Source organism: Camelus dromedarius, chromosome 21 (genome assembly GCF_036321535.1).
Source record: "Camelus dromedarius isolate mCamDro1 chromosome 21, mCamDro1.pat, whole genome shotgun sequence".
In the NCBI taxonomy this organism is placed as follows: domain Eukaryota; kingdom Metazoa; phylum Chordata; class Mammalia; order Artiodactyla; family Camelidae; genus Camelus; species Camelus dromedarius.
Window position 1 is genome coordinate 37,795,714 of NC_087456.1, and position 12,180 is coordinate 37,807,893.

General features: G+C 46.3%; 1 protein-coding gene across 13 annotated transcripts in view; it reads left to right on the plus strand.

Moving 5' to 3' along the window:
• The first annotated feature begins 342 nt into the window (after positions 1-342).
• PPP1R12B (protein phosphatase 1 regulatory subunit 12B) overlaps positions 343-12,180 on the plus strand; it is a 125,353-nt gene continuing 113,515 nt past the window's right edge. For 5 of the 13 annotated variants that reach the window (XM_064477336.1, XM_064477335.1, XM_064477338.1 and 2 more), the window contains exon 1: positions 345-754. In XM_064477336.1, coding sequence (XP_064333406.1) covers positions 464-754 — 291 coding nt within the window. In that variant the 5' untranslated portion in view covers positions 345-463. Of the gene's footprint in view, positions 755-12,180 lie in introns of all 13 variants that reach the window. The other 8 variants (XR_010377204.1, XR_010377205.1, XM_064477342.1 and 5 more) reach the window with 3 other exon arrangements.

The following is a 12,180-nucleotide window of genomic DNA, read 5'->3' on the forward strand; positions in this document are numbered from 1 at the left end:
TTTTCCGCCAGAGAAAACAGAGATAATCACCGACCCCTTTTTCACTTCACAAGGCTGCAGTGATAACGAGGGAGCCCAGATTAGTCGGTAGTCACAACAGGAATAAACTGCGACTCCCAGCGCGCCCCCAGAGCCCGACTCCGGTCCGGGACAGCGCCCGCTCTGGGGCAGAGGTGACCCCGCGCGTCCGCAGCCAGCGGGGAGTCCCGGGCCGCGCCTCTTCCCGATGCACCCAGGGACTTGTAGTTCCACCCGGGTGCCGGCGCCCCGGGCCAGGGCGTGGGCGCGGGCCTCGGACTACGAGTCCCATGACGAACAGCGGCGCCGTCGCGCCTGCGTGCTGAGGCCGCGGGGCGTGCGGGCGGTGGAGCAGTAAAGATGGCAGCGCGCGGGTCTCCGCCCTCCGCTCCCGGCTGAGGCGCTGGGAGGCGGCAGCGGCGGCGGCCCTGGAGCGGCAGCGGCGATGGCGGAGCTGGAGCACCTGGGCGGGAAGCGGGCCGAGTCGGCGCGGGCGCGGCGGGCCGAGCAGCTGCGGCGCTGGCGGGGCTCGCTGACGGAACAGGAGCCCGCCGACCGGCCGGGCGCGGGGCGGCCGCCGCAGACTCGGCGCGGGGGCCCGCGGGTCCGCTTCGAGGACGGCGCCGTGTTCCTGGCCGCCTGCTCCAGCGGAGACACCGACGAGGTGCGGCGGCTTCTGACCCGGGGCGCCGACGTGGACACGGCCAACGTGGACGGCCTGACAGCCCTGCACCAGGTGAGCCGCTGCCACGCCGCCCCGCGGCTCGCGGCCGGGGCCCGCTCTTCCCCCCGCCTCCCTGGGTCGTCCTGGTTCCCAGCGCTCGGGCCCGCGTCGTCCTCGCCGTCCGGTGGGCTCGTGCCTCTCGTGGGCGCCCTTTCCGAAGCCCCTCTTCCTGGGCGCGTGGTCCCGCCGGCCCTGAGGGGTTCGTCCCCGGGTTGGGGCGAGGCCAGCAGTTCCGGAACCGGAGCCAGTGTGCGTCCCCGGGCGGGGTCTCCGGGCACCGCCGACCTCGGGTCCAGGTGTCTCCCCGCCTCCTCGCCCGCGTCCGCTCCCTCCGTCGTCCTGTGGAGACCATCGGCCGAGGCAATGGCGTTGTCAGACCCCGGAGTGGCTTTTTCCCCCGCTCCTTCTGTCTGCCCTGCCCCGCAGCCCTTCGTCTACGCCGCGGGCAGAGCTGCGGTATGCGCGCTGTGGGCAACTTGACGGGTCTGAGCGCGGTGATAACACCTGTGCACCCGCGTCCAGTAAGTGTTGGCTGTCGTGACCGACCCGCCCTCCCTCCCCAAGTGGAACTTCGGCAGGTGTTTCGGTGAGCAGAGAGCTGGACACCCACTCCTGCTCTTCCTTATTTTCCTCTTCTGCTGTCTGCGGAGTGAATGTGTTAGCATGAGAATCCACTTACAAATAATAATGCAATTTCGTGTCATCCCACGTCCCTGAACGTATTAGCCAATAGCTTAGAATTAGTCCTCGCTATGTTTGCAGTTCTTTTTCAGGTGGAAGAACCTTCCCTTCTTTCCCCCCATTTGTACCCATGTTTCTCCTGCTCATAACCGCCCCACCTAAGGTAGCAGCCAACCCTTGCATAGTCCTTTGCTGTTTAAAAGTTATTTTGTATTTTCTCGTGCATGTGGATCTTTGCAGGGATCCTTTGAAGTAGGCGCGGCAGGTAGTGTGGTTACAATGACCATTTTACAGGTGAGGAGTCTGAAGCTCAGAAAACTTGCTTGCCCAAGGTTAGAAAGGAGAGAAGTTGCCCTTAGGCACGGATTATTCAGATTTAAACCTAGGGGCTTTATAGCTCACCTAATGAGGAGCTGGACGTGAATGAGTAAGACACGAAGAGGGCCACGTTCGTTGTTTTAACTTTCTGAGCTCTTTGAAAAGATGAACTTTTACTTTTCTAATGTATTTAGAATAGTAAGGAGATTGAGGGCTAGATTCTGAAAGAAACCACGTCAAGGGACCACAGAGGAAGGGGAACTAGAAACCAGTTTTCTGGTCCACGTGGTCCTTTACTGAAGCTTTGTTTTCTTAGTGTAACTCTGTAGTCCGTTTCTTTTAAGGTGACCCCGGCCCTCAGCGCAGACGGTTTAACTGTGCCCTGAGAACAGCACCTCCCTGAGGTCAGGCCTGTGGTTCTTCCCGCACCAGGGAACCACTGTCCTGAGCCCTTTCCCTTTGACTGGCCGCCTTGGTGTCTTTCCTTCTCTCTTACCTACCAGCCCAGATTGCGAAGTGCACCTTCTCTCTGTGAGTGCTCCTTTCACGTTCAGGAGGAAAGAGTTGACAGCTGGGGATCTTAAAAGCACGTGCAAGTGCAGTGTGGCGTTGCGCCTGTTTACAGGCTGTCAGTGAGTTGAACTGGCGCGGTGCACTCAACTGGACAGATTCAGCTAGAGATGAAGCTGTTGAGGATTTGATGTCTCACAGACCTTATGTTGAGAGACCGTCTCTTTGCTTGAATCCAGACCAGGGGCCTTTCTTGGCTCAGGAACTCTTTACGAGTCAGTTTCCTCAGAGTTGCAGTGTTTCTCTGTGGTCTGAAGCACTCTTAGGCTACATAAAGATTATTTTCAAAACGAGAGACTGGAGCTGCCAGTGGCTGAGCAGCGTCGTGATGACTGTGCTTCTGAGTGGAGAGTGGCGCAGCCATCCGATTGTTTGGTCAGAACCACCGCCTGCCGTACAAGCGCGTTGTGGATTACCAGGATAGTTGCGCCCACTCTCTCTTCTGCTTTGGCCGTGGCCTCTTGACCACTGGGGGCTGCCATCTGGGCATGTTGGGAGAACCCCCCAGGGGATGTTGAGGGGATGATTTTTCTTCTCCCTCAAGGTCATGGTACATGTTTTGCACTTGAGGTCATGGTGCCTGGATGCCGCTTTTGACTTAGAGACCTTTCTGTCTCGGCAGCCTTTGCTTCTGCCACGAGGTGCTTGCGTCAGAGATAACTAGCTCCAGGGGGCCTGTTAATGATACTTGAAATAGACTGGGAGGAGGTGCTGCTCTGATGAAAGCCTTGGAAACTGAAGCAGACAAACTAAACCTGGGCAGGTAAAGTGAGATTTGGTGTGTATGTAGCGTCTTCAGTGAAGGGAGCGTTAACCTGGTTATATAACCATTGGAGGCACGAGTTTGCTAGCAGAGGAATTCCCGTTCCCTGTATGTGTATCCACTATGGGGTGTGAAGTGTGGGCTGGTACTTTTAAAACTTCTTTCATTTTTAAGTATGTATGTATGTATTTGGTAAGGTTGATTCTTAGCACCTGTCTGGTGTCCTCAGCATTATGATCCTGGGAGCTCTAGGTCCGACACAGGCTCATGGAGCTGAGTCTCCTGAGTTGCTGGGCTGCATAAGAGGCCACTGCCTGCTTTTGGAAAGGAGGCTTTCTGGGGTTTGTTAGAATGAGGCCTGCTGTGCCTTCATTGTGTATTACATTGGCCCTCATGTTTGTGCTGAGTGTGGTGGAGGGTACTGCTGTCGGTCCACACAGGGCTTGTCTCTGGTCCAGTCTGGTCGGTCTTCATTTGGAGGGAAACTCGGGGGACTAGGATGATGCTACGCTTGACTCAGAAATCCAGGCTGGTTCTGTAGTGGTCTCAGAGCCCACGACCAGGCCCTTAGCGTCTCCCCAGACTGGAGTAATGTAGTAACCTCTGTCCCTCCAGAGCTTTGTTAGTCTGGCCCTGTGTCCTCAGGGAAATTAAGATGATGTGTCCCCTGGTAGAGAGGTGGAGTCAGGGACAGATGAGGGAAGGAAGAAAGGCAGAGACTAGGGTGACGTGTGTTCAGCTTAGGTCACAGCAGAATGTATGTGGGCCAACTTGTGAAGTAAAACTTGTATTCTTGTTTTTAATTGAGGTCTAATTGACCTCAATTATATTAGTTTCAGGTGCACAACATATGCCTCCACACTTGTGTACGCTGTGAGATGATCACCACAATAAATCTCATCACTTACATAGTCACAAATTTTTTTTCTTGTAATGAGAACTTTTAAGATACATTCTCTTGGCAGCTTTCGAACATGTACTACAGTGTTAGTGACTAATGACCGTGCTGTGCATTACATCCCCACGACTTATTTTATAACTGGAATAGGACTTGTATTCTTAACTCTTTCTCTTTTATTCTGGATTCATTACTTACTCCTCCTCTTGTGCTGTGTGTGAAGTGACTTTTGCCTTACCCTGGTATGTTGGTGAATTCTCCTTAGAGTCAGGCCCAAGGCAAATGTGGGATTAGGAAGGTCCTGTTGGTCTTTGTTCTGTGGATCCAGAACGGTCACTCTGAGTCATTCTGGTAGTTCACCTCTTCAGATTGGTTAATATGATGCATCAGACTATGTTGGGCACCTGGCCCTTTGCCTTACGAGCTTTTGTCTCAAGTTTCCGTGCCACCGTGGACCTCAGCCGTGTGATTTGGAAATCAGGCTTATTTTTATGATGTTTCTGGGGGGTGGGTGAGGGCAGTACATTTGACTCATTTGTTCCCCGGCCACGTTTTTATTCCCCACTCTCAAACCTGACAAGTACATACTATCTGTATAATACGGTTTGGGCTTTGGAATCTTCTCGTGAGTTTTTTAAAACAGCCAAGCTGTCAGTGTGTGCACATTAAGCACCATTTTGCTCAAGGTTGGACAGGGCTTGTGGGTAAGTTAAAATTAAATGATTGCTTATTTTTATTTTTATGTATTTTAAAATTACAGTATAGTTTATACACAGTAAAATTCACCTTTTTAAAATGTAGAGTTCTGTGAGTTGTGACAAGTGAACCCAACTGTTTAACCACTACCACAGTCGATATAAAACGTTTTCATTACCCCCAAGGTTCCTTTGTGCTCCTGGTAGTCAGCTCCCTCCCACCCCCAGCCTTTGGCCACCTTCATCAGTTTTCTGTTCCTGTGACCACTGCCTTGTGGACGAATCACACAGTGCGGAGCTTTGAATCAGCTGCTTTCGTCTGCTGCGATGCGTTGAGATTCATCCGTGTTGGTGCGTGTGTCTGTGGCTGAGTGGCGCTCCACCCTGTGGATGTACCAGTTTATCTACCCACTTTTGTTGAAGGACATTTGGATAATTTTCAGTTTTTGGTAATAATGAATAAAGCCACCAGAAACATTTGCATACAGATTTTTGTGTGAACATATTTTCTGTTTCGCTGGTTAAATCCCTAGGGGTGGGACAACTGAAACATAAATGTTTAACTTTAAAGAAACCATCAAACTGTTTTTCAAAGTGGCCCCACCATTTTGCATCCCAGACAGCCGTGTATGAGTTCTAGTTGCTTCACATCCTTACCAATACCTGGTGTTACCATTTTTTAAGGCCACTTTAATATTTAGTAGTGGTAAGTAATTTTCAACGATAGCTACACCACCAGTAATAATAGTAGTAGCAGCAGCACGAGTGGCAGCAGAGCTGACAGCAACTCCCATTTGTGTGGTATTTACTCTGGGCCGAGGACTGTTCTAAGTTCTCCGAATACACTGACCTGTGGGTAATACGCACAACAGCTCACGAGGTAGGTACTTTCATTGCTGTCTGGATTTTACACCCGGGGAAGCTGAGACATTGCCCAGAGCCCCACTGGTAGTAACTGGCAGAGCTGGAAGCTGCTCAAGCCCAGGCGGTCTGCCTGTGACGCCTGCGTCTCCGTGCTCGCTCCGTGTGGTCAGTTACCACACCTGTGGGCTCCTCGTTGTAAAACAAATCCAGAAAGTGAAGTTATACAGACAAAGTTGAAAACAATTTAAGATCAGGCTATGTATGCAAAGGTGAATACCACTACCATTTTAGTGTATTCCTTTTGGGTTTAAAAAAATGTTCATTATGTTGGGTTTGCATGTTATCTGTGAAGACTGTATTTATGAAGTTAGTATCATCCACCCTGCTTCCTGATTTTTTTCACTTAATTTTCCTTTGTAATTGTTTTCCTGTATCATTCAATGTGCTTTGACAGTAACGTTTTTGATGTTTGAATGTCATCATTTCCATGTGCTCTTTTATATGTTTGTATGTACACACGCATACATATATTTTGGTTAGAGTTTTTATTAGATTGTTAATTTACAACTACTACTGAGTGCCTCATGGTAGGTTGTGAGTCTCTGCTAAGGTATACAGTAGTCCTCCCTTATCCGAGGGGGATACCATTCCAAGGCCCCCAGTGGATGCCTGAAACTGCGTGCAGTGCCAAAGCCTGTATATCCAGTTGACCCTTGAATACTGACGGGTATGGTGCTGACCCGAGCAATGGAAAGTCTGTGCACAACTTCATACACAGCCCTCCAAATCCAGGGCTCCATGTCTGTGGACCCAGCCAGCTGGGGATCATGTAGTGTGTGGTACCTACTTACTGAGAAAGTCTGTCTCTAGGTGGACCTGCACGGTTCAGAGCCCTGTTTAAGGGTCTGCTGTGCTGTGTTTTCCTTGCTAGCAGGTGGTTAGTGTATGCAGCATGGATCCACTGAACAAAAGGGTAGTTCACATCTAGGGTGGGACAGAGCCGGTAGACATGAGGTTTCATCAGCTATTCAGAATGGTGGTCAATTTAGAAGTTATGAATTGCTTATTTTTGGAATTTTCCAACTGCAGGTAACTGACCATGCCCTGATCCTGAGAACCTGTGGCTATGTTACCTTCCATGGTATAAGGGACTTTGCAAGTTTGGTTAAGTTTAGGATCTCCAGATGGGAAGATTATCCAGGTGAGCAATCACAAGGGTCTTCATAAAAGGGAGAACTGAGTCAGTAGCTGGAGGCGCGATGGTAGAAGCCAGAAATTGGAGCAGCCCTAGGACCGGCCTCGCGCTGAGCGTGCCAGCAGCCTCTGGCAGCTGAAAAAGGCAAGGAAACTAGCCATGCCCAAACTGGATTGTAGCCCAGTGAGGTTGAGTTTGGACTTCTGACCTCCAAATCTGTGAGGTAGTAAATATGTGTTTTAAGCCACTAGGCTCGTGACCACTTGCTGCAGCTGCAGTGGAAGACTCAGGCAGAGGAGGGCCAGGAGGGCGCAGGGTGCTGAGGGGTTTCAAGGAACAGTCACTGATGTCAGAGAAAATGAGGAGACCTGGAAAACTGATTTGGTCATTTACAATCTTTGAAAGAGCAGTTTCAGTAAAAAGATGTTTCTGAGGACTTTAATGGAGCTTATATGAGCTTTTTTCTTGTTAAGGATAACTTAGTCTTTCTGTTGACTTTTGGAAGGGAAAAAAGATCTACCGTCAGTGTGATTGTAACTGTAAATTAGGACCCAAAGTGCATGAGAAGACTCCTAAAAGGCTGGCTTCTGGTTTTCCAAGTGGTTTCATTCTTTATGAGTTAAGAATATTTTGGGATATTAAACCTGACACTAGAGGCAGGAAGATTGTGCTTCTGTCACAAGGGCTGCAAGGCTGCTTACCTTGTTTAGGTTGTTTTGTTTCCCAGTCTGGTCTGGCCCATTTCCCACTGGTCAGCACTGCCCCTGGAAGGCAGCCGTAGGGGAAGCTGATAGGGAGGTTAGTGCCAAAAAACTGTTTCTCCTGTTTATTCTTTCACATTCATTTATCCAGTGAGTAAATGTGCCTGACTCAGTGCTTCTTGTTACTTAGCAGTTGATACATTTTAGAATCTGAATAGAATTTTGGGAATGCTCTCAGGAATAGCTGGTTCCTCTTGTCATTTATGGTAGGAAATTGGCTGTGTGGTGACTTTGTGTTCTAGCATCCTGGCTCTGGGGGTTGGAGGGGCAGTGTAACATTCATCAGTATTTGTGACTGTTTTCATCTGCACTTAGGGATGAAAATGATCATATTTTTTTCTTAAAGGTGGTGGAAGGTGGAAATTTGGGAACTTTGATTAATCTTTAGTGGTTCAACATAGTAGTAATAAATGCAGATGAAAGGTCTTGACCTAGAATTATATAGGGCAAGGAATTGAAAACTTATTTGGGTTGCTAATTGAAGCTTGCTCAAATGGTTGACTTCTTTTTTGGCTTTGAATTTTTTTCTTTTTCTGCATTTGAAGTATAATTTTAAAAATTGTTTCTTAAATTTTAGATTTTTTTTTTTTTTAGATTTTTAGATTGTAACCAGTTTGAGTAAATTTCAGAAGCTTGAAGTTTTTTCAGGCATGCAGAATTTTTGTTTCCTTAATCAAGTTAATTGGAAAACTGAGGCCTTAGTTCTCAGTATTGAAAATTGATCTGTCTGTGGTTTCTGATGCAGTGTTGTACTGCACTGTACTTAGGGGTTAGGTTTATGTAAGAATTGAGAAACGATTTTGTTCTTAGTATACTTAAGCATCGTGATACTGTGACAATCTGTTGGAATCATATTCTAATGCAGTTTTGGGACATGCAGTGCCATGCTCTGAATATCCATGATATATCTGGCAAAACCTGGCTTTTACATATGAATTTTTGGTATAGTGACCCACTTTCTTTTCCATTTTAAACTTTTAAATTATGGGATATTTCAAAATACAGAACTAGGGAGGATAGTATAGTGAATTCTCAAAAGTTGTCAACTCATGGCCAGTCTTGTTTCATTTTTAGCCTTCTCTCCCCAGCCCCAAAATACTGGATTATTTTAGAGTCAGTCCTAATTATCACAGAATTTTACTTGTAAATATTTCAGTATGTATTTCTAAGGGACAGGAATTTAAATAAAAACAATCACAATTTCATTAACACACCTAAAAATTGAGCACTCACTCCCTAAAATCAAAATATTCAATAGTGTTTAAATTTCCCTGATGGTTCTTGAATATGTTTTTATAGTTGGTTATATAGACTAGGATTCGAATAAGGTTTCCTTTGGTTCACGTGTGTCTTAAGGCTCTCTTAATCTGTAGTTTCCTCCTCACTTTATTCCTCTGCATCTTATTTGTTGAAAAACTGGATTATTTTTACTGTAAAGTTTCCTGCAACCTTGACTTTGCTGACTGCATGCTTATAGTGTTAACATGTTCCTTTGTTTCCTGTATTTTCTGTAAACTGGTAATCAGACCTAGAGCTCTGATCTGATTCAGATTTGAATTTTTTGGCAGGAGTACATCATGGGTGGTGGTGTGTACTTCTGTCAGGAGGCACATAATATGTTATCTGTGATTTAGTGGCCACTGGTGGCCTAATGGAATTTCGAAGTTTAACACCATCGTGACTAGACCAGAATTCTGTTAATTAATTAATTAATTAATTCTTCTAATTATTATCACATCTCCTTGTGTTGGCCTTCTAACCAGTATACCAGAGATTAGTTTAGAGAATGTAAATTATGAACTGTGTGAATAAAGTGTTTAACACAGGTAGAGTGTAGTGTGTTGACTGTTAGAAGGCTTGACAAGGGGCTCAGCCATGTGGTCAGTGGTGAGCACCCAGGGGTAAACTTTCCGTCACCTGTTCACATCTGTTCCATAACTCAGATGAATTTCCCCTGTCTTGAAACATTGCTCAAAGTTCTAGTTCAGTAATACGGTTTCTTGCCCCCCAAGATCATCACCAGCCCATGAACTTCATTATAAGGGAGAATTTCAACAGAAAGTCTCCAAAGGAACTAAAAAATGAGTACATTGGCTATACAGGGGAAGAGAGAGACTTTCTGTAAGGCACCTGCCTTACAAGGGCAAGGACAGGGAGGGGGTGTGCATTCTGAGTGTTGGCCACCTGTGGGCAGACAGTGTGCCCCTCCTCGAGGACCGAGTGACAGATGGGACACTCAGGTGGGAACCAGTCTCAGCTTGTGTCGTGCTCTTGGAGGCTGATGAGAGAGCTGCCCTTCTAGCAGAATGTGAATTTCACAGGAGCGTGTGGCTGCTGTTTGGGTCCTTTGGGTGTAGCTTCACTGCTCTGTAATCATGCCTCTTGTATTGATTTTCCAGTTTAGATTGTTCCTCTTTGACAGTAAATAGCATGAAAAATGAGGTCAAAAGAATGACTCACCTGCTGTAAACCGCTAGGGAGTGGAAAATGACTTTGAAGGGTGCTGGAGTCACACGCTCCGACTTGAAGAGCTGCTCCGGCACTGGGACCCGTGGGAAGGCCCACCTGGTTGTGCCCTCCACCTTCTGTGCTCACTGGTGTCAGGACAGCCTCCGCTAGGACTCTCCACGCTCAATGGGGGCTGACGGTCGGCGCACTCATGGTCAAACCAGCTTCAGGTGCGAGGAGAGACTGCCTTGCTTCAGCTCTTCTGTGCTAAAGCCCGTCCATGACAGGGTCACCACAGCTCAAAGGATTCTAACGGAAAATAACTTTGAAATATAATGAATTTTATCTCTTATCTGTTTCTAGTCGGCACCTACAGGCTGTTACCATTTAAAAATTTTTTTTATTATCAAAAGAAAAGAAGTTTCCTGTTCTGTCTCAATAATGCACCTCTGTGGGTTGGATCTTTAAAAACTGAGATGACACTTTGTTAATTAACTTTAGTCACGTGTTTATTGAGTGCTTCCTAGATGCGAGATTGTGTGGTAGACGCTGAGATGCAAAGACAGCTTAGCCGCTGGCCTCAGGGGTTGGGAGACCCATAGTTTTAAAGATCTGGTCCATGTTGAATCCATTTCCTATTACACTGTTCATAGTAAAAGTGAAGAGGGAGTATTGATCATTATCTGCAGTTGCCTTTGTATGTTTTTAGATGATCAGCTTTCTCCAATAGTCTTCTTTATTCTAATCTAATACACATGCCCTTCCCTTTAATTTAAGATCAGTTATCAAATCATTAATCATTTTGCTGTCTCTTCTGCGGATTTCCAAGCTCTGCAGCTCCCGTTGGGCTCCCCAGCTCAGTGATGAGTCAGTAATGGTTTCAGCTCTGGGACCACCACTTGGGTAAAAGACTGTTGGAGGAGCTCTTGAAAGCAGAGGTGCAGTACTAGCGACAAGTACTTGTCTCGTTGTAGGGTTGTCAAGTTCCAGGGTACCACAGCGAAAAGAAACTTGGAGGGCAACATCTGATCCATCTGTCTTGTTTACAGATGAGCGCGCTGAGGCCTAGGAAGAAGCTGAAAGAACACTGTAAACATGAAGCAAATAAGATAGAATGAAACGTTTCATTTAGAAAACAAATGATCAAATTTCTGCTTGATTTCCTATCTCTGAAAATCGTTGTTTGCAAGATAACTTTTAGAAAAAGCAAAATATTCTCTAAATTCTTTCAAAGAACTTAAACATTTTTTTGTTTATTTTTAATTTTTTGTTGAGGGGGAGGTAATTAGGTTTATTTATTTTTAGAGGAGGTACTGGGGATTGGACCCAGGACCTTGTGCAAGCTAAGCACGTGCTCCACTACTTGAGCTATACCCACCCCACTCTTTTGAAGAACTTTTGAAGAAGGATGATATGATATGGTTGTATTTCTCTTTTAAAAAACTTCAATATAATAGAAAATTGTGGGATAAGTATTCAGAGTCCAAGAAAATCTAAGAGTTCTTTGAAGTATTGGTTTCACATTTGATTTACTCATCTCTATATTTACTGCTAAGTAAAAAGATAACATTAAAGCAAAATTATGTAAAATAAAAACAATTCATTAGTACAAATATCACCTTAACATGTCTGTTTTTTTGTTGTTGTTGTTGTTTTCCCAGATCATGTTAATTTTTACAAATACTTTAGCTTACTGGAACTCTTGGTATGTCGCAGCTGTAGGAAGTGCTGTTTACTGAGCACTCACTGTGCATTTTGCTGTTTTTATTGTCTTTGCATCAACAGTTCCACCAAGTAGGTGGTATTATTCCTTCTAATAATGAGGAGGTAGAATCAGAGAAGGCAGGTAGCCCTGGCCTGGCTCCCATAGGTCACATTGGTATTTGAACCCAGGTCTGTCTGACTCAGAAGCTCCTGTTTTCCCACCTGGACACACTGCTTTTCAGCAGTCCTGGCCCCTTTCTCCTGTGTACCTTTAAAGGGTCTCTTTGATACACACTGTTCTGTAGGGGAGGTTTCTTTTTTGCATTCTGTTGCTCCTTTGATTCTTACATAATTCTGCGCCTACGCCAGGTGAAGTAATGCCGGAAGTGTTGCTTGCCTACCTCATTCTTGTCATGGCAAACACAGAAAATGACGCTATCTGTTTAGCACCCTTGCAAAACTGAAGATTTGGGACTTTGGTATAAAAATTCATTAGATTTCTTAATATATCATGGTCAGAAGATCTATGAAAAATCAGACT